At 49.0% G+C, this 22,433-nt stretch overlaps 1 protein-coding gene across 7 annotated transcripts in view; it reads left to right on the top strand.

Moving 5' to 3' along the window:
* Nucleotides 1-22,433, top strand: part of MPRIP (myosin phosphatase Rho interacting protein) — a 147,137-nt gene that overhangs the window by 19,358 nt on the left and 105,346 nt on the right. For all 7 annotated transcript variants that reach the window (XM_027047633.2, XM_027047634.2, XM_027047630.2 and 4 more), the window contains exons 2-3: nucleotides 14,205-14,282; nucleotides 16,124-16,189. In XM_027047633.2, the coding sequence (XP_026903434.1) occupies nucleotides 14,205-14,282; nucleotides 16,124-16,189 (144 nt within the window). The remainder of the gene's footprint in view (nucleotides 1-14,204; nucleotides 14,283-16,123; nucleotides 16,190-22,433) is intronic.

Raw genomic sequence — 22,433 nt, 5'->3', positions numbered from 1 at the left:
ATGTCTCCGTGACCTTGAGATCTCCCTTGATTTACAAGCTTATAAAGATGGCCAGAAGGCTGCTACCCAGGCATCATTCTCCTTTTAGAATCAAAATGCAGAATATTAAACAGCCTGTTTACCATGAGTTTGGAAGCGTTTTCACAGAAACTCTTTTGGGGGAAAAAAGGGCAGGGAACCAGCCTCAAAACTATAGGTGTATTAGCTGTAATTTGTACATATTCTGCCCATAAATTTTTTCGTGAATCCTCTACCAAGGGCCATTTGCCCCCAGCTCATGCTTGAGTGCAGGTCCCCATCCCCCACCTTTGGCCCAGAGAAATCTTTGCCCCATGAATTTCCCCTAAAGCTGGAATACTGGCCGCCACAGAGACGGATCCTTCTTCAGGACTGTGGGACTTTGCCTCTTAAAGAACTTTTATGACTACGGTCACTGTGCTTGGAATTCAGGCATTTAGCCTGGTATGGCAGAGCCTGTGTGGGGATTTGTATGCTCTGCCCCTGCCCTCAGAGTCAGGAGTCCTGGGGTCCCTCTGGACTAGTCTCAGATATTCTGCAGTCCTGCCCATCACACTCTTTTGGGATCCCCATTCACCGCCTCCACTGTGGGGCTCACTCTACTGAGTGCTGCTGGTCCCCAGGCACCACCCCCCCCAGTTTGGTTTGAGTGCCAGCTGTGTGCACAGCCCTGTGTGGGTGCTGGGATGTATGTCCCTGACTCTGAGGCATTGATTGTTCAGTGACCCAGGGTGTGTCAGTGTCTGATAGAAATTTTTAAAAAATGGTATGGAAAATATCTGTGTATTTTTCTATTATTGTAGTGATGAAGCTGAGATTCACAGAGGTAATGTCTTGCCCTGGGCCACAACAGCAACTGAGTCATGGAACTAGGACTTAAACTTGGGCCTTCTGGTTCTCAGGCCAAGGTCTTCACACTAATTAACCAGAGCTGTCAGGTCATGCCACTGGTGGAGAGCGGAGGGCCTCCCTAATCTCACCCACTTGTTCTGCCAGGAACAGTCAAATGCCACCCCCCGCCCCCGCCATTTTTTGGAAGATATTCTGCTGGTACTATATCAGAAATCATGCATGCACAGTCAGGCAAACCTCTTCCCCTCCCTTGAAAAAGTAGTATCTCGTAAGTGCTACGTAGTACCATTACCTAAAAAAAAAAAAACGGTAGAAGCAAACACCAGCAGTCAACAGAATAGCTGTTTTCTCATTGGCTCTCAATCTTTCTCTGTCCTTATTATGCATTTTGTAATAATAGACCACATTTTTACATCCTACCCTGGATGCTTGTTCACATGCCTGGTCTCCTTCATTAGACCAAGAGTCCCTTGGGCAGGGACTGTGTGCATGTCATGTTTTTATCTCTGATACCTTGAGTGATTCCACCTTGACTGATTCCAGCTTCACAGCATCTCCTGGGAACATTCTCCTGAACACCTCCAGAGGGTGCCGGTCACCCAGGAGACAGATGGAATGAAGCCACCTGGCCCTATGCAGGAAGCACTGGCTTGATGGAATCCCGCGGGTGCATACTCTCAAGGGTTTCTTGAATTCCTCATAGTTATTTACTCATAGTTGATGCCTGTGTAATATTTTCATGAGTTGATAATCAGCATTCATTTAGCCGTTCCCTTGTTGGACATTGAGTTCCTCCTACTAAATCATGAGGGGAACTTTTTGTTTCTCTGTGTTATTTCTTTAGGCTTAGTTTCTGGTCCTGGGGTTGCTGGAGCACGGAAACGCCGTGGTTCCCGCCACAGACGGCCACGCGGCCGCTCTCGGAAAGTGCCAGGTTCTCTGCAGTGCTTCTGCCTTGTGTCTTTGCCAGCGTGGCACACGCGGCAGCAAGACTGGAGATGGGATTCAGAGAAGGGAGACGTGCCCTTGAAGTTCAGCCTGTCTGCCTGCCCTGCAGCCTGCTGGCTGTCCCCAGGGTTAGGTGCTGAGCAGAACCGATGAGCAACCCGGGAGCTCCGAGTGTAGAGGTTGGAAGTGTGGACTGAGCTCACCCAGGTCTTGGCTGGGAAGGCCTTACCAGCAATGCTCAGTTCTCGGCCGTGTGGTGGCGACTGGTGAGTCCGCTGTGTCATTCACATACCTGTTTTTTCAGTCACCGCAGCCCTGCTTTGTACTGGGTGCTGTGCTAGATGGAGGCGGGATTCCTGTCTGCAGCGAGCTGAGGTGTTGTAAGAGGGAAGGAACGTGGACGGCTTGGGGTCGGGAGATTTGGAACCTGGGAGGGTGAGCAGAATGGGGCAAAGAGCCCTCTACACAGAGAACTGCTTGTGCATTAGCCCAGAGGCCTGGAATATTTTTCTTCCCCCTGGGAGGTGTAAGTATAACAGAGCAGTTCAGAGAAGGGGGAGGTGGCAGTGTCCTGGATTAATGGCAGCGGCAGCCACAGTAAGTTCTCAGTAAACACTTGGCTTTGGGTCAGTTCCTGTACTTGAAGGGGGTGTGGGATTTTGAGGGGGCCTGTGTAGGGGACAGAAAGGGGACACCAGACCATAGAGGGTCTTCAGGAGGATGGGATGTTATCAAGGGCAGGGAAGGGTGGGACCCACGTTTTTGTATCCGCAGTTTTGGGTGCTTGCTCTCTGGTGTCATATTGTGCAATATGTCTGACTGCCTTTCTCAACACCACGTACACTCAGGGTGGGTGAATCTGAGGACAGGAAAAGCGAGGTTAACCACCTGTTAGAAATCCATCACTGACTTCCCTGCTCTTTTAGCCTCAGACAGGCCACGTGTTGCCGAAAGCCGAGCATGTAATGTTCTGGATGCCTTGGAGCTGATTGTGATCGGACGGCTGTGTCCAAAGGCCTGTATGTTTCTGGGAAGCATCAGTGTGGCAGCTTGACAATGCTGTGTAAAGCAGGCCGGGACATTTGCATCTTCCGCTGCCTGTAGCCTGCCCACTTGGCCTGAGTTGAGATAGTTGGGCTTTCCCTGATGTAACCCAGAACTGCCCGGAGGATGGTGAGAGGGAAAGGGGCAGAAGAACCTCGCCACGGTCAAGTAGACAGGCCCAAGAGGGCGTATGCATGTGGGTGTGTGTGGCCTCCGGAAGAAGCTTTGGAAAGGCCACTGGAGCTCGTGCAGCACAGCTGAGGGCCATGGAGGACCATCCTGGCTGGGGAAGACCCTTGTGGACTACAGAGGTCTTCATGGCTGGAGCCTTTGTGCTCCGGGGCTGTGGAGGGTCCCTTTCCAGGGCTAAATGCCTGTATGTGGGTGGAGGGGGAGTATGCAGGAAGTAACAGGTGTGTCTATTTTTTTTTAATGGAACTTTTTATTTTGAGATAAATGTAGCTTCCCATGCAGTTGTAACAAATAACACAGAGCAATCCTACCTACACTTTACCCAGTTTTCCCCAGTGGTGACATTGTAAAATTATAGTACAATGTCAGAACCAGGATATTGACATTGATGGAGTCAAGATGCAAGGCATTTCTATCCCTGCATGTCCCTCACAGTCAAGCCTCCTGCCCTCCCACTACCACTGTCTCTTAACCCCTGGCAGCCATGAATCTGTTCTCCATTTCTATAAATTGCACATTTCAAGAATTTTATGTAAATGGAATTAACATGTAGCCTTTCAGAACTGTTCCCCCCCCACCACCGCACCCATCATAATTCTTTGGAGATTCACCCAGATTGTATATATCAAGTTTGTTCCTTTTTACTGCAGACTAATACTCCGTGGTGTTTATGTACCAGTTTTTGTTTCTGTTTTTTTGTTTTTGTGTTAAGTAGGCTCCACGCCCAACTCAGGGCTTGAACACACGAGTCTGAGATCAACACCTGAGCTGAGATCAAGAGTCGGAGGCTTTAACTGACTAAACCACCTGGGCGCCTCTGTACCAGTTTCTTTTACCAACCATCAGAAGGACATCTGGTTTTCCAATTTTTGGCTATTACAAATAAAGCTTCTATAACCGTTCATAAATGTACAGTTTTTGTGGGATGCAAATTTTTATTTTTCTGGAATAAATACCCAGGTGTGCAATTCCTGGATCACGTGGTAATTGCATGCTTATTTTTTTAAGAAACCACTAAGCTTTTTTATAGTGTCTGTACCGTTTCACATTGCCTCCAGTAATGTGTGAGTGATAGACTTCACATTCTTGGCAGCATTTGGTATTGTCACCAATTTTTTTTTTTTTTAATGTGTATTTACTTTTGAGAGCGAGACAGAGCACGAGCAGGGGAGGAGCACAGAGAGAGGGAGACATAGAAATCCGAAGCAGGCTCCAGGCTCTGAGCTGTCAGCACAGAGCCCGATGCGGGGCTCAAACTCACAAACTGTGAGGTCATGACCTGAGCCAAAGTCGGACGCTCACCTGGCCGAGCCACCCAGGCAGGCGCCCCAGTATTGTCACCATTTTTAATTTTAGCCATTCTGATAAGTGTGTATTATTGCCCATGGTTCCAAACAGATCATTTTGGTTTTTTTGTTTGTTTTGGTTTTGGTTTTTAAAGTTTATTTTTTGAGAGAGAGAGAGAGAGAGAGAATGAGCCTGGGAGAGGCAGAGAGAATCCCAAGCAGGCTACACTGTCAGTGTGGAGCCCGATGCAGGCCTCGATCTCATAAATCGTGAGATCATGACCTGAATTGAAATCAAGAGTCGGATGCTTAACCAATTGAGCTACCCAGGAGCCCCAGCGGATTGTTTTTTTTTTTTTACTATTGAGTTTTGAGTGGTCTTTATATACTATACTTTGTTAGCTATGTGGTTTTCAAATATTTTTATCCCACTCTGTGGGGTTATCTTTTCACCCTCCTGGTAGGGCCTTTTGTACGGCAAAAGTTTGCAATTTTAATGAAGTCCAATTTGCTAGTTTAAGTTTGTGTTTCATTTTGAGTAAATTTTTATAGAAGATTGAACTTTATTTTTTTGCCTGTGGATGTCCAGTTGCTCCATCCAGCACCTTCGTCAAAAGGCTGTCTCTCCTCCGTCGAATTGCTTTAGCACCATTTTCAAAAATTGGGTTGGACATATTTGTGTGGGTCTATTTCTGGGTTCTTTCTTCTGTTCCATTGATCTATGTGTCTCACCTTCCACTAATATAACAGTCTTGAATACTGTGGATATGTAATAAATCATGTAATTGAGTAGGTGAATTCCTCCTCCTTTATTCTTTTTTTAATTTTTAAAGAACTATTCTAGTTCCTTTGACTTTCCATATAAGTTTCAGAGTAATCTTGTCTATATTTACAAGTCTTACTGAGCTTTTGATTAGTGATTGCATTAATTCTGTATATCAATTTGGAGAGAATTGACATCTTAGACTCTTCCAGTCTATGAACATAGTAGGTCTTTCCATTTTTTAAGATCTTCTTTGGTTTCTTTCATCAGTGTTGTGTAGTTTTTAGCATGCAAATCTTGTACATGCTTTGTTAGATTTACACCTAAGTGTTTCATTATTTTAAGTGATTGTAAATGGTATTATATTTTTAATTTTGGTGTCCATATATTCACTGCTAGTATATATAGAAATACAATTGATTTTTGTGTCCTGATCTTATACCCTGCATCCTTGTTGAACTCACTTATTAGCTCTAGGAGTTTTTAAAAATACGTTTCATGTTTTTCTACATAGAAAATTGTCTCATGTGTAAACATTTTATTTTTCCTTTCGATCTATATGCTTTCTGTTTCCTTTTCTTGCCTTAATGCACTGGCTAGAAATTCTAGCACTATAGTTCTTTTTTTTTTTTTTTAACGTTTATTTATTTTTGAGACAGAGAGAGATAGAGCATGAGCAGGGGAGGGTCAGAGAGAGAGAGGGAGACACAGAATCCGAAACAGGCTCCAGGCTCTGAGCTGTCAGCACAGAGCTCGACTCAGGGCTTGAACTCACGAACCATGAGATCATGACCTGAGCTGAAGTCGGACATTCAACCGACTGAGCCACCCAGGCGCCCCTCTAGCACTATAGTTCTGAGAGTGGACATCATTGCCTAGTTCCTGATCCTAGAGGGAAAGCATTTCATCTCTCATTTACCTTAAGTATACTGTTAGCTGTAGGTTTTTATAGATGCTCTTTGTCAGTTGAGGAAATTCCCTTCCGTCATGAATAGGTATCGAATTTTGTCAAACGCTTTTTCTACATTAATTGATGTGATCATAGTTTTTCTTTAGCCTGTTAATATAGTGGATTATATTGACTGGGTTTTCAAATATTGAACCAGTCTTGCATACCCGGAATAAACCCCACTTGGTCATGGTATATAATTCTTTTAATTTTTTTGCTGAATTCGTTTGCTAATATTTTGTTGATTTTTGTATCCATAATCATGAGGGATTTTGATCTATAGTTGTGGGTTTTTTTGTTTTTGTTTTTTTGTTTGATAATGTATCTGATTTTGGTATCAGGTCAATACTACCTTCATAAAATGAATTGGAAAGTGTTTCTTCCTCTTCTGTTTTGTGGAAAAGACTATGGTGTTAATTCTTCTTTGAACACTTGTGATTCCCTGATGAAACCATCCAGGCCTGGAGATGTCTTTTTTGGGAGTTTTTTTTATTTTTTATTTTTCAACATTTTTTATTTTTGAGAGACAGAGACAGAGCGTGAGCAGGGGAAGGTCCAGAGACAGAGGGAGATACAGAATCCAAAGCAGGCTCTAGGCTCTGAGCTGTCAGCACAGAACCCGATGCGGGGCTTGAACCCACAAACTGTGAGATCATGACCTGAGCCAAAACCAAGAGTCAGACACTTCACCGACTGAGCCACCCAGGTACCCCTCTTTTTTGGGAGTTTTAAAATTATATGTCAGTTTCCCTAATAGAGGATCATTCAGATTATCTGTGATTTTAAGAAATTGCTCTGTTTCATCTAAATTGTCAAATTAATGCTTGTAGAGTTTTTCATATTATTTTTTTTTTATGTGTGTAGGATCTGTAGTGGTATTTCCTATTTGAATCTTGATTTTAATTTATGCCTTTTTCTTCATCATGCTTGCCAGAAGTTTGTCAATTTTTTTATCTTTTCAAAGAACCAGCTCTTTGTTTCATTGATTTTACTGTTTTTCTGTTTCAATTTAATTCTTTCTGTTCTTTATGTCCTTCTTTCTTTGGGTATATATTATACGTCTTTTTCTAGGTTCTTGAGGTGGGAGCTTATTGATTGGAAGCTTTTCCTTCTTTCTAATGTAAGCATTTTAATGTTATAACCTTCCTTCTCAGGACTGTTTTAGTTGTGTCCTATAAATTTTGATATGTTACTTTTAACATTTTTCTTTAAGGTTTCTTCCTTGACCCATGGATTATTAAGAAGTATATTGTTTAGCTTCCAGATGTTTGGAGATTTCCTGTTACCTTTCATTGTGGTCAAAGAACATACTCTATGATTTCAGTTCTTTGATCTATTGAGACTTGTTTTATGACCCAGGATGTGATCTATCATGGTAGCTATTCTGTGGTCACTTAAAAAAAGGCATGTTCTGCCGTCGTTTAGTGGATTGTTCTAATAATCGTCGATTAGATTCCGTTGGTTGGTGGTGGTGTTGATTTCTTCTGGATTCTTGCTGATTTTTTAATTTGTTTGTCAGTTGTCGAGAGAGGAGTGTTGAAGTCTCTGACTATAATTGTGGATTTATTTCTCCTTTCAGTTCTGTGAAGTTTTTGCTTCACATTACTTTGCAGTTTTGTTATTTGGTGCATATATATTTAGGATTGCTTTGTCTTGTGGAAGTGATCCTTTTGTCACCGTATAATGTTTCTGTCTCTGGTTATTTTCTTTATTCTAATCTGATACTAATATAGCAGTTCTGCTGTCCTTTGATTAATCTTTGCAAGATGTATCTTTTCCATTCTTTTACTTTCAGCCCACGTGTATCATTATATATGCAGTAAATTTCTTATAGTATGTAGTTAGGTCATTTGAAAAAAGTCTTTGTCTCTTTTAGTTGTATTTAGGTCATTTACATTTAATGTAATTATTGATATGTTAGGCCATAATTATTTTTTGTTTCCTGTATGTTCTCTTTGATTATTATTTCTCTTTCTTCTTCAACTTTTTTTTTTAGTGATCAATTTCATGATTTATATGTGGTGATTCTATTCAGTATAGATTTTCAGTAATTGCTCCTGGCATTATATTATGTACACAGCTCATCACTGGTGGTGTCACAGTCTACTGGTGGTGTCATTTTACCAGTTGAAGTACAGGTAGTACTTCTTTTTACACCTTTTCCCCTTCTGTAGGTAACTGTCTTAAATATTTCCTCTATGTGATTTAGAACCACATTAGACAGTGTTATAATTTTGCTTCAGTCATCAAACACAAGGTAGAAAACTCAAGAGAGGGAAAGCCTGATTACATGTATTTTTGCTTACTGTGTTCTTTTATGATGATCCAAGTTTCCTCATTTTATCATTTCCTTTCTTTTTTTTAAAGTTTATTTATTTATATTGAGAGAGAGAGAGAGAGAGAGAGAGAGAGAGAGAGAGCATGCTAGCACGCTGAGCAGGGGAGGGGCAGAGAGAGGGGGAGAGGGAGAATCCTAAGGAGGCTCCTGACTGTCAGCACAGAGCCCAGTGCACGGCTCCATCTCACGAAGCATGAGATTGTGACCTGTGCTGAAATCAAGAGTTGGACACTGTTGTCTTTGTTGATTCAGTTTGTGACTCTTCTGGTTCTTAGAATGCTGGCGATTTTTCAATTGAAACCTGGACGTTTTTGTAGGTGACTGTGGATTGTGTTTGACCCTTGTCTTTCAGTAGGCTTTTTCAGACACTTCTCCAATGGGGATGTAGGGGCGGGTGCTGACATCTTTTAGGTGTCAGTAGAAGTCTAGGCTCTCCACTTGGCCTCCACTGACACCTGAGGCAAGAGGTTCCTTGTTCCTGCAGAGCTGGAGTGAGAGTTCAGCTCCCCACGTGGCTTCCTCTGACTCCACCCCACCAGGGTGAGGGAGGGGGCCTTGTTACTGCTGGGTGGGGGTGAAAAATCCCAGCTCCCTGCCTGGCTTCCTGACACCTTCCTGATAGGGGTGGTGGGGCACCTCTTTGCTGGCAAGGTGGAAGCCTTTGCTGGCATGGGGCTAGGCTGAGGCTTTCCTGTCATGTCTGGCTGGAATAGGGCAGTTATAATCTAAGAAGTTTCTGTCTTACCAGGTTCTTCCTTCCCTGGTTCTTCAGCTAGAGAGAGCAGCTTTTATTGGGGCTTTTGTTTGTGCCTGTTGGCATTTCCAGGTTGCTCATTCTTCCAATGCCTGGTCTGGGACGGTGAGACAAAAAGAGAACCCAGGGGCACACGTCTCCATGTTGTTTTTAGGTCTCAAAGTCCCCAGCCCCCTTCTCTGCCACTTTCTCTCCACCTTGCGGAGTCTTATGTTTTTCTTATATACAGTGTCCAGGGTTTTACTTGTACTTAGTAAGAGGAATAGGGCAAATTAACGTCTTACCTGCTTCCCAGGAAGCACAAGTTTCAAGTAACCATTTTTGAAAGGGCTTATGGTTGAGGAGTGTGCCAGACCACCAACAGCCTCTCCCTAGAGACCAGCCAGAAGTGCGGCCTCTGGTTTACTGGATCTGTGAGGGAAGGCTGAGTTTAATGAGAAGAGAAAGAGCTCAGGGGGACACTCTCCTGTCATGACTATTAATGGGGTTTGGACCAGTATGCTTCCTCTTGAAGCATGGGTGGCCTGCTTGAAACAGAACTCAGTCCCTTCCTTTGGGTCCTTACAGCGCATCTTGGATCCTCAGTATCGACAACAAATACCTGCCTCTCCCCTTCACCCTCTTCCCCACCCCCGCCCCTGTGCCCCAGCCAGGAAGCAACATCAAAGCTAGGATACCACTGAGTTGCTAGAGCTCACTCCCCTGTGCCAGCTCCTTTAGGGTTGTCTGTTTCAAAATCTGCGTTTCAGGTTATTATGGGGCTCTCAGAAAGAGAATGCCTTCCAGCCTGTCGGAGGCCCAGCCCCAGCAAAGCAGATGAGGCCAGAGAGGGAGGAATGCTGCCTTACAAGAGCGGCTCTGGTGGCACTAAGGACATACTGATGTGGCTGGGTCTGCTGTCAGAGAAATCGTGGGAGAAGCGGTCGGGCTTCCTGGGATGCCTTTCCCGTGCCTGCAGGACGAAGAGCCCGGTGGCCGAGTCAGGACCATGGGTTATCAGGGAAAGAAGATCAGAGAGTGGGGTATTCCGGTGTGTGGCTCTTGGGCTTGCGAAACGGTTAGTCTCGATGTTTGCATTAAGAGATGCCGGAGAGTTTTCAGGAGGGATTTGTGCTGTTAGATTGGCTCCTCCTCTCCATCCCCACAGACGCACTCGTTCCACCCCTATGCCTTTGCTTTGACTATGCCTGTCCCCAGAGTCTTCTCCACCCCAGGCCACACTTCTGTGGGGGTGGGGGGGGAGGGGGGCCCCTCACCTCCGTCACGGTTGCTCCCGCCCTACCTCCTGTTTGCTTGCTGGGATGGCAGTGTAGGGTGGCGGGTACCTTCGTGTCTCCTGATGACCCTAGAATTGCACAGCGGACACCTGGAGGTTCGTGGCATCCAGCTCCAGGTACCAAGTCAACCCTTTTAGGAGCTCCTTGTTGCACCCCTACCCTGTCAGGTCTGTGCCTGCTGCCTCTGGCTCCTTCTCTAGGCTCTTGTCGGGCGTGTTCTGGCTCCTCTTCTACAAACCCGCGGACTGGGGTCATTGCCCTTTTAAGCCTTTGTCCTGGTGTCTTGGAATGGAGTTTCCCCAAATATGGCCAGGGGCCAGGGGCCGGGGGCAAGAGTCACTTGAAAACTCACATAGTGATGCCCCCTCCTCCGCCCCTCCCAAGGTTTGGGAGAATGACTCACTAGTTTACGTTTACTTAGGACTATGCAGCTATGATGGTAGGAGCAGTCTCTTATTTATCTCTGCTTCCCCACTGCCTGACACTGGGAAATGATTTTTAACGACTTTATTGAGATAAAATTCACATACCGTACAGTTGACCCATTTGAAGTGTACACAGTTTGATGATTTGCAGTATACTCCCAGAGATGTGCATCCGTCACTAAAATCAATTTTAGCACATTTTCGTCATCCCCAAAAGAAACCCTTTATCCCTTAGCTGTCACCCCCTAGTCCTTCCGTCCCCCCAGCCCTAGGCAGCCCTGGGCAGCCACTGATCTGCTTTCTGTCCCTGTGGATTTGCCTTGGTAAATGCTCCTGATGGAACGTTACCTGCTTCCCAGCTTGCTCTTCCTGTAAAGCACCTGTTTTCCTGCCCTGTGTCCTCCTCCATTGGCCCAGCCTTCCCACTTTTCGGGACAGCCTGCCCACCTGGAAGGGTCCCCTTTGGGTGGTCTGTAGCAAGAAGGACGTGGCAAAGTGAGGCGGGTGCTGCCAGTCTCCCTGGCATATGGTACACAGGGCCAGCGCACAGTAGGTTCGAGTAAGTGTTGAGTGAATAACGGTGCCAGTGATGGGTTTGTGGTAGGAGCGGGCCAGGATCTGAGGGGACCTCCGGTCTCCCACTGCTCCTTTTGGGGAAAGTGCAGGTAGATGGAGCTATGATAGGAGTTCACCCCAAAGCCCTGCAGCCAGAGAGTAGGAGAGTGGCATGCAGTCAAAACCAGACGGGATCGTTGTCCAGCCTCCTGAATTCACGCGTCGGGGAACTGCCGTCCAAGAAGCGAAGTCACCTGGCCCAGGATCCCCCCCTGGCCCTGACCCATCCATCCTGTGTGTGCATATTCCTGAGTGGTTTGCTTGCCGGCTTAGGGAATGGCTGGGCGCTGCTCGTGTTTGCTGAGAAAACAGACCTTACTCTCCTTGCTTGTGCTTTCCGAGGCAGAATTTCATTCCACCTCCCCCGTGGCCCTCCTGGGTCGTGTCCCTCTAACCCCTGGTTCTCTGCCAGCACCCACCTCCTGTGTTTCATCAAAGCCAGTCCCTCACTCCCTTTCTTCAGCCCACTCCATGCGCCTTGCCCGAAGCCCCTCTTACCTACTTTGTTCACTTTCATGGGGAAAAGCCAGAGCTTCCCCTGGGGGCCTTGAGGACCCTGCAGAAGCCAAGAAAGGGGGAGGTTCTTGGCTTACCCTGGAATGCTGTGTGACCTCTGGCAAGTGACCTTCCCTCTCTGAGTCACAGATTCCACAGCTATAAAATGAGGTGGTGTGACAGACAGGGCGTCCAGTTTGGAAAGTGTTGAATAAAAAGCATGTTAAGAGGACCCCTAAGGCTTTCCCAGAGATTAGTCATGGGTGTAGGGGTTTGGGTTTTAATTTGTGTTACTGCCCCCCGAAGGGTAGTGGACAAATTGGCTTGTTTGTGCCTTTTCCAGCTGCTCTTTGCCAGCTGGGTATGGCTGAAAAGGGACGTGGAGCCAGAGTGTCTGTCTAGATCTTTTAACTCATGTTGAGTTCCTACTGTCAGGGTCTTGGGGGCTGGGGGAACTCTTCATAAAAAAATGAATAGCTAATGCTTATTATGCACTTACAGGCCAAACGCTGTGCTTAGTGGGCTTTTTCTCATACAATTTTTTTGGAGATACAATTTACATATTATAAAATTCACCCTCTTGGGGCGCCTGGGTGGCTCAGTTGGTTAAGCGGCTGACTTCGGCTCAGGTCATGATCTCGCGGTCTGTGAGTTCGAGCCCCACGTCAGGCTCTGTGCTGGCAGCTCAGAGCCTGGAGCCTGTTTCAGATTCTGTGTCTCCCTCTCTCTGACCCTGCCCCGTTCATGCTCTGTCTCTGTCTCAAAAATAAATAAATGTTTAAAAAAAAAAAAACAACAGCAACAAAATTCACCCTTTTAAAGTGCACAGTTGAGTAGTTTTTAGCATATTCACCAGGTCGTTCATCTATCTCCACTTCCTAATTACAGAACATTTTCATCACCCTCAAAAAGAAACCCCGTACCAGTCAGAATGGGGTGCCTGGGTGGCTCAGTCCGATAAGCGTCCAACTTCGGCTCAGGTCATGATCTCGCAGTTTGTGAGTCTGGGCCCCGCATCGGGCTCTGTGCTGTCAGTGCAGAGCCTCCTTCAGAGCCTCTGTCTCCCTGTCTCTCTGCCCCTCCCCTGCTTGCACTCCTGAGCTCACTTTGTCCCTGTCCCAAAGAAGATAAACGTTTTTTTAAAAAAATAAAGAAACCCCATACCTGTTAGCCGTCACTTCCCTTTCCTGCTCCCTCCATGTCCTGGCGACCATTAATCTGCCTTCTGTTTGTGTGGATTTAGCTATTCTGGATATTTCATGTACATGGAATCATACAAAATGTGGTCTTCTGTGTCTGTGTTCTCTCACTTAGCATGTTTTCAGTGTTCATCCCTGTTGTAGAATGTGCCGGTACTTCATGCCCTTTTATTACTAATACTCTGTTGTATGGATAGGCCACATTTCGTTTATCCATTCACGTGTTGCTGGGCATTGGGGCTGTTTCTGCCTCTTGGCAATTGTGAGGAGTGCTGCTATGAACGTTCATGTCCAAGTTTTATTTGAGCACCTGCTTCTAGTTTCCTTGGGTGTATATAGCTAGGAGTGGAGTCCTGGGTTGTGTGGAATTCTGTGTTTAACTCTTTGAGGACCTGCCAGATTTTTCCACGGTGGCTGCACCATTTTATATTCCTGTGCTGTTTTACTTACGTTACCTCATCAGTCCTCACATGAGTCTCGTGAGGTATAGATGCAGTTATCATCACCCCCACCTTCCAAGTGGGAGAATTGAGACCCAGCATTTTCAGCCCAATGTCACCTAGCCAGGAAGTTGGTGATTCTTTGGCCAGTGTCAGCCGGGATCACTAAAGCAGTGTTTCTTCTCCCAGGCCTTTTTGTATCGTTAGAATGAGGACTTTTGACTCTGTTGTTTGCGTGATACACCTAGTACCCAGCACGCATTACACTCACCTGGTGATTGAAAATACCATTGTTTCCTGACCGTGGTGGCTTGATCAAGAAGTTGAGGGAGGCACGTGTTTCTTAGGAGTCCGTGTGCTCTCCAGGTTTTCAGGGTTCTGCTGGGTTTCGTGTTACCTGCTGCACACCAGATTCTGCAGACCCCCCGGGAGCTTCTTGGTCACCAACATCTTTCTTGGAGACTCGGCCTGGGGAATGAGATGCCTGGTGTGTGCTAAGCAGGGGTGGCTTCTGGTTTCAGTGAGTGCTTATCTTCAGCTTGACCACTGAACCTGTTCTCTCTCCGGTCCAAGGCACTGATGACCTCTGCCCTCTTTTTTCTCCTCCAGGCAAAACCTATTTATGGTGGCTGGCTGCTCCTGGCTCCAGATGGGACTGACTTTGACAACCCAGTACATCGGTCTCGGGTAAGGTTGTCAGAATGAATTCTCGAAGTGGGAGGAGCTCCAGAGGGACCCTTCTAGGGGCAAGTCGACGGAGTGGGGAAGGGAGATGGGGAGTTAAACAATGGGTCGTGGGATGGCAGGATCAGCAGGGAACCCCCATTCGGCAGACTTGTAGGTCCAACAGGAAAAGTCTCCATGATCCTAGTTATGCCACCCTTGAAAAGGAGCTGCTCTCACCTGGTGCCTCCTGTTTCTTGGGTCAGCTTGACTCCAGAAACAGTTAAATGTAAAAAGCAGAATAGCAGTTCAGCAAACATTTGCATTATGCTAATTAGGCTTCCGGTTAGCTCCTTCCCTCCTTGCCTCATCTCTCCTCCCAGGTGAGGGGATCAGCAGATGAGCACTAGTGAAGGGATGAGGGACTGGAGGGCCAGCTTTGCTCTGGCCCCATCTCTCCTGGGCACCCCAGCCCAGTAGGGGAGCACCCAGGTCCGCTGGAGCATTGACACGATTAAACCAACACTGTCCCGAACAGTACTTTGTTCCTCTGCCTGGGGGCCTCTTTGGATGACTAGTTAAAACACCATCTTTCCTTTTCCACGGGTTCTTTTCCAGGTGTTGCGGCCCATACCCTGTAAATTGCTCCAGCTCCTCTTCCTTCCCGTCCCCTGGTCCCCGAGGGAGCCTCTGCTCTGCCTCTTGATCTCTGCTGCCCCCCCGCCCCCCCGGCCCCAATGCTACACTCTGGGGTGGGGGCCATGGTGCCCCACAGACCTTGCATTATGCCTGGGATCTTTAGGATGACTTCTGGTATGGGTTTTGACTTTAAAGATGCCAAATAGGAGCCTTGAAGAGGTTTCTCAGGAAGATTTCAAGTGGCCTCTCCCTGGACACCCAGCATGGGACCAGCCTTCCACGTCCTCTTTGCAAGGCCATTTGGGCATCTTGTGCCATCCAGACAGAAGGACGACAGGGGTGACTGTGTTCCAATGCCTGCAGTAACCAGGGAGCAGCTCCCTTTCCTGTTTTATATCTGGGTCATACAGAATTGCCATTTCCAGCTTCTGATGAGAAAAACATTATTACGAATGATATAATTCTGGCCCAAAGCAGAGAGGCGTGATAGCTTAGTTCTTGTGGCCTTATTGCCAATGAAAGTATGAATTTTGTTGGGCTTTTTGAAATGTTCAAAATAGGTCATGGATCCCCATGATGATCTCTGGGGTTCAGGGACCAAGAGTCTCTTGTGCTGGACATGTATGCCCCCCGGCAAGAAGGAAAGCGTTGGCTCTTGTGGCTCTTTCTGTTCTGCTGTTAGTGCTTTTGGGGTCCGCCAGCCCCCACGGCCTGTCCTTTGGGTGGAGCGTGGAGAGGGGCGCCCTTCGCTGTCGATCACTCCTCGGACATCAGAGTCATTCCTACGGGTCTCCCTCCTCCTCACTTTTGATTTTTGTTTGCTCACTTATCCTCAGTGAACACTGGAGCCTGACTGCCTTTTCCCTGTCTCTGATTCCCTGTGGGTCATTGGAACAACCCTTTTATAGCAGTTTCCTAGGGTTTCTTTAGAAGTGGGGGATCAGGGCCTGGTGTTCTCAGGTTATTCCATACTGTGCCATACAGTTCATCAAATGAAAACTGACACCACGTTATGTGGTAAGTTCTGTGCTGGGTACATAGAAAACACAGAATACACAGAAAAGACCCCCCTGGCTGTCTAATAAATTACCATTCTTATGCCTTGGGTCCCTCTTTTCCTGCCATCTGCCCCAGAAATGGAGGGCGTGGAGCCGGCCTTCGTCTAACACAGGCCTGTCAGGCACGGGGACTCCCCCCTTAACCACCCACTCTGTGCTCCGTTGCAGAAATGGCAGCGGCGGTTCTTCATCCTCTACGAGCACGGCCTCCTGCGCTACGCCCTGGACGAGATGGTGAGTGTCGTTCCGCGCCCACTCCGCGCCTCTCGCCTCCCTTAGGGCCCCTTCATCGCGGCTGCGCTTGGGTCGTCTGTGAGCACAGCGGTGTGCTTGGGTGTTCCTTTGGGAGCCTGGAATTTGAAGAACTTGGGGTGTGTGTGAGAGATGGCCCTGAGAACCCAGACCTTTGCTGGGCGGCATCGTCACAGGTGCGAGTGAGTAGCAAGGGAGGAAGCCCCTGTGTTCCAGGCTGACAGGAGTCCCACTTGGCCAGTTAGCAAGAAGCAGAACAGGCCGTGGGCCTGCGGGGACGGGTGGGAGGCCGACCCTGGGCATGCGTGTGTGAGTTGAGCACATGTGCATTCACGTGCTGTCATCCCACGACTGCCTCTCAGTTCCGTGGCCGCAGTTAGTCTCGTCCTGTTGGACCTTCAGGGGCCTCCTGGCCACGGGGTCAGTTTTCTCCTGGTGGCTGAAACAGGACACAGGGCTCCTTCCTGCCCTGCCGCGCACCAGCTTTGCTCTGGTTTGCTCCCTGCTTCCTGGGCTGGATGAGTGTTTATTGCTCTTGGTCCAGAGGCAAACCTGAAAACCAACCAGGTGGAAAGTTGTTGTGGCTTTTCTTTTTCCATCCACGTCGCCTGAGTGTTTCTCTACGGAGATCGGTCTCTCCTAAGTAATCTAAAGTATGACTGAGTTCCAAGTTTTATGAAGGGTTGAAGGCAGAAGATTTTAGTACCTTTTCCTGTTCCACTTGAGTTTGTGTGCATTTATGTGGGCAGCATTTTTAACCGGGACTGTCCTGGAAAATCGGGTCATACTGTGTGAAATAGGTTGACCCCCATCCCACCCAGAGTTCGTTTTCTTTTCGCTACAGGAGTGAGGGCAGGGTCCTGGAAGGGTGAGCAGAGACAACTGTCCTCTCCGAGGACCTTGTAGGCTGTTGGGACATTTGGATTTTAGGGTGGTCAGTAGAGCTGGGTGACAAGGCCACAAGTGAGTCCATTTCCAAATGGGGGTCCTAATATTTGTGATGTGATGCTTTCTCTTTTCTGTGTCTCAGCTGAATTAGTGGGTATGATATTTAGGTAATGGAATTAGCAGGTATGATACCTGTTCTATATCAACCATTGCCTCATTGGTTCCTTCTTTCTCATTCTTTCTGGTGAGTGTATTAGAACAGTGTAATGGGCCCCAGAGGGTTTTTGCCATGGAAGCATCTGTGGTCCGAAGTAGATTGGAGGTGAGCATCGGTGGGGTGTGGTAGAATTCACTAGAAAAAGGAGCAGGGGAACCGATTCACTTGGATACCCGTTTCCTTCAGGGAAAAGGTATGCAGGCCTGGAGGCAGACCTGGCCCTGCCCTCTGCACTCTTCCAGCTTGGCCATCGTGCAGGTCGTAGCCCCGGGTGGGAGATGGGCTTCTGCAAGCCTTGAAGTTTACTTTGTCCTCCCTGTGCTTGGCTGCCTTGTTCTTAAGTCCCCCAAAGCCTAACAGTAGTAGAGAAGGAGCCTCAGAGGTCACTGGCTTACATCCAGGCTGGGCTACACCGTGAACCCTCCCGAAAAAGAGTTCCCTGGACTTTGCTTGGAGACCGATTATTCTGGTCAGGAAACCTTTCTGTAGGTCTACCGGAGTCCAGTATGGTCTTTTGTTCCCTTCAGCTCAGTTGCACATGCACAAAGCGAGGGTGGCTACCGTGGATGCCTTTGTGTCTGCACAAATGGAGAGCACATGATGCATCCCAAGAGCTGCTCCTAAAGAATTGAGGCTGGTGAGCCGTGAGTACTGACACCTTGCAGTACGTTTTGGTCTCCCAGCAACCCAGATGTTGGTTGGGTGTTATTTCACGTGCCGCTGGGGCAGAGGTCGGACCGTGCCAGCCACATGGGAAAAGAAGCCCCGGGAAAAGTGTGGGCTACAGAGAGGGCATTGTGTGGGATGCCCAGAGTTGAGTTTTGGGCCATGGGCCACTTTCTGGCAGATGACCTTGGAGCCGAAGAGGCTGACCTGGTGTGCCATTTAGTGTTGAAATGTTAGTGTGGGCATTGCAGAGACGCTGCACCTCCAGGGAGTAGAGAGGCGTTATTTCTGTGAGTGAAAAAAGACAGTGTCAGTTGTGTTGAAGTACCTTTAAAGCAGCATCTCAGGTGTGTGAGGGTTTTCCCTGTTGTGTTAGGAAAGTGCTTTGGGGGAAAGTTGCAGGAAAGCGTCTGGCCTGCAGTTGACAAGAGGCTGGGTGAAGGAGGCAGTCAGATGCCAGCTGCCCGTGGTCAGCATTGACGGCCGTTGCAGGCGGGCTCTATCTTGCAAGGGCTGGAGGGGCCTCTCCCACCCCAGTGGTCCGTATCAGGCCTTGTTCTTCCTGGCCACTCCCCAGTGAGCACAATCCAGAATCCTGGAGCCCCAGCCCAAAGGTCCGCTTTCCCGACGCCTAGACGCCTGCCTCTGCCCGGCTGGCAGGGTCCTGAGACCTGGAGCGGGGGAGCTTTGCAGGCAGGCTCTTGTCTGAACTGAACGCAGCCGTGCTGGGAGTTTCTCTTAGAGTACGTAAAGTAGAGCCATGGTCCTCAGCTGGGGACCGCTGTGCCTCTCAGGGCCACTTGGCAACGTCTGGAATCTTCGACTCTTGCAACTGTGCAGGTTGCTCTGGACACCTAAGGGTAGAGGCCAGGATTGCTGTGACGCACGGGACAGGCCTCACAACAGGGAACGGTCCGGCCCCAAATGTCAGCAGTGCTAAGGCTGAGAGACCCTCCCGGGTGATCTGGTCAGTGGCTTGTGTAAAATTTTTTTTATTTTTTGAATTAAAATATAAGTTTGACTTGCTTTCTTTTCACCCCTGTTCTTGAGGTGAGGAGGGACTCCACTGTCTGATTTCCTGGGAGTGGGGGAGGTGAATGGGGCAGTGTTAGCCAGCTGGCTGGCGTGGTAAATGCCAGACGTGGAATGGGGTAGGCCTGTTCCTGGAGTGCAGTGGTTTCTGCCGGGGGCCCCGCACATTGGGAGTCCACAGGTCTAGGAGGATTGCCTGTGTGCGTAGCTGCTACCCAGGGAGCATATACGTACCACTTCCTGCGCTGTGCTCAGACCACCATGCTGTATAATGGCCACACCTTGGTGTTGGTTGGTCTCTAACAGCAGCGGTCCCGGCTCCGGGAAGCCTGTAGCCACTGCTGGTTCTTCCGCTCCTGCCGAGCCCGCGCCCCCCCCCCCCCCCCCCCCCCCCCCCGCCCCCTCGACCCTCCTGCTCAGAGCTCCTCTACTGCCTGTAATACGTCATAGCATTTTAGGGCTGGGCTGTCCCCTTAACACGAGTCACAATCTGTTTCAAGCTATTACTTGACTTTTATACAATGTTATTGTTTGTTTTCATTGGTTTAAATGTTATCTTATCAACTAGATGGTGACTTTTTTTCCATCACTAGGCCCTAGATAATTCTTGGTCTCTGTCTCCATCATCTAGCCGGGGCCTTGCTGGGGTGGCACAGGCCTAGTAAATATTTGTTGAGTTGAAGTAACCAGCTTCCGGGAGAGGCACGAGGTGTGTTGTGTGTTCCAGCTCTTACTGGAGGGGAGAACGCGCTCCGGAAGGCTCCAGAGAACAGTGTGGGAAAGTTGTGCCGGGCCCCCCTGGGCTGGAACGGACAAGGGCATGGCGGTTGTCAGGAGGTCCCGGGAGGAGGAGGAAGGCCGCGCTCCCTGGGGCCGTGCCTGCCTCAGGGGCTGCTTCCAGAGGCTCTTTCGTTCGGAGACCTCTGCTGGGTCTGGAGCCGTTAGGCCTAGTCCCGCTCCACGGGCTGACTGTTGCCATTCTCTCCCCGGCAGCTCTGAGATGGGGCTAACCTTCGCGAATCGCTTTTCCTTTTTTGGGAAATTTCTTTCTCGATACACCCACATACCCTGTAACTGGTGGGTGTGGAGGAGAGGCACATTTCCCAAAAAAGGGAAAGAAATTTTCCCAAACACAAGCTGAGGTGAGGTGGGCTCAGGGCAGCCTCACAGACAAGTGGGAGCCTGAGCAGTTTGGCTGGGCCGCTGGTTTCTCGGGAGTGGACGGAGGAGAGGATCTAGAAACCCAGACTTCTCCCTCTCTCTTCTGCTTTTGTTTCTTCCTCTGTAACCTGCCCGTTATTGTACCAGATTCTGCCCTGTCCCCTTAAGCTTCTGGAGACTGGCGTAAAGCTAAGGTACTGGTTTCGTCGGAGCCCAAAGGTCACCCACTGGAAGGTTTCTCAGAGAAGCGCCAAGTCCCGCTCGACGGCGGGGCCTCCAGCTTTGCAGTGGAACGTGCCGGGCCGTGTGGCTCTGGGGCTCTGTTGGCACCGTACCTGCTGAGCTGTGGTCTGCTCTCTTGCCTTCATATCCTCTTGCTTTTAGCTCCTAGAAGCCAGGCCAAAAAGACGGTGTAAGGTTCTTTTGTTTTTAAATTATCAGCTATGTATAACAATACCTCCTGTTCCAGTCGTCTTTAAGAGCGTGGTGCTGTGTGGTCAAGCAGACTCCACTGTTGTGCGGCTGGCAGCCCCACTCGTCTGCAGAGCCCCGAAACTCTGCCCCACGTGGCGCTGACTCCCCAGCCTCTCTGCCCCCTGGCCGCTGGCAACCCCCTTTCTGCTTTTGTCTCTGTGATTTTGACGACTCTGTGTACCTCATACAGGTGGAGTCCTACAGTATTGGTCCTTCCGTGGCTGGCTGATGTCACTGAGCATAAATAAAGTCTTTGAGGTTGGTCCGTGTTGGAGCAGGTGTCAGAATCTCCTTGTTTTAAAAGTTCTGGTGGTCTCATGCTCTTGAACCGTCTGGGCTCTGGAGCAAATGGACCCCGGGTTCCTCCCGCGGGGACGCCGTAGAGGGAGTGTAGCTCCGCTTCCGTGGTGAGCGTGTGGTACTGAGGGTCGTTGCCTTTCACTTCGTGGGGCACCTCGCCATCCTCTGCCTTGAGAGTCAGGACGGACCGGAGCTGCGCGACTCTGTAGGGGCTGCGCTGCCGAGGACCCTTAGCTTCGTTCACATCCTTAGGCATCATGGGGAAAACACTTCTGGTCCTTGGAGACGTGCCCTTTTCAGGGGCGGCCGTGGGTTTGTCCATCCCACAGAATGCAGAGGTCCGGCCAGAGAAGTCGCTCTGGGGTGTCTGTGCTCAGAGTATCTGTCTCTGTGTCATGAGGTGAGCTTGGTGCGAGCATTCTTCCGCGGATGCCAAGTGCTAACGGGGTAGGATCCTGGCTCCTCGGTAAGGGTTTGCCTCCTGTCAGAATCCCGGAGCTTGCTTTGATCTTGGGACCTTTGCCCACTTGGTTCTTGTCAGATCTCACCTACTTTGGTGTTGTGTCATGTGCCCTGAATGGTGGGCAGCTGCCCAGGGCCATAGGAGAGCGTGGAAGAGGGGCGTCACAGCTTGGCCCTACTGTCTTTAGGAACTGTCTCTGAGGTTCTTTTGTTCTGTCCCCCATCGCGTATTTTTCCAGGCGTTCCCCTGTATGAGAATCTTCTGAGGGCAAGGCCCAGCCTTCCAGAGTTTAAATAACCATTGCTTGTGATGCTTAGGAAGCCCTAACGCTCGAGACCCTCCTCCGTAGGCTCTGGCTTTGTGTCTTCCTCGCTTGGAGCTTTCCGAGGCAGAGAAGGGCTGATGTGTCCGATCCGTTGGTGACCACGGCGGCTCTTGTATCCAAGGCAAGCTGCAGGGGAAGAACACGTGGCCGAAAGGAGGTCCCCCTTGTGGTGAACCTCACGCAGTCTGTTGGGACCCCTCCATGAACACGTGAAGATTGAACATCAAAGCAAAGCCACGATGTGCACACTGTTCGGGGTCATGGTGGTTTGGAGGGTCAGAGAAGTCTTCTGAAAGGAAAGAGAGGACGTTGGCCACCTTCCTGCTTGTCACGGAGATTGGGGAGGCACAGCGTGCTTGGCCCAGTGCTGCGTGTGTGTTGGCTCTTCAGGCAGGATCTCTGATGTCATCCTCGTGACACTCCCTTGATAGATACTGTTGTATCCATTTCACAGACGGAAAAACTGAGGCCCAGGCATATGGTGGGGTCGCTCAACTTCTGAGTGACGGAACTGGGATTTGTAAACAGGTGAGCCACCTTCTGGGAGAATGGTGGTGTCTTTTCCCCAGCGGTCCTGTCCGGTCCCGTCCTTCCCTGTGTCTGGCCACAGCCGACTCTCCGGCAGCTGCTGCCTGAATAGGGGAGGGTAATGGTGCTGGCTGAGGGCCAGGCTGGGCCCTCGGCATCCTTCCCACCCCTC

Source organism: Acinonyx jubatus, chromosome E1 (genome assembly GCF_027475565.1).
Source record: "Acinonyx jubatus isolate Ajub_Pintada_27869175 chromosome E1, VMU_Ajub_asm_v1.0, whole genome shotgun sequence".
Taxonomy (NCBI): domain Eukaryota; kingdom Metazoa; phylum Chordata; class Mammalia; order Carnivora; family Felidae; genus Acinonyx; species Acinonyx jubatus.
Note: the sequence above shows the minus strand (reverse complement) of the source record. Positions and strands in the feature narration are given on the sequence as shown.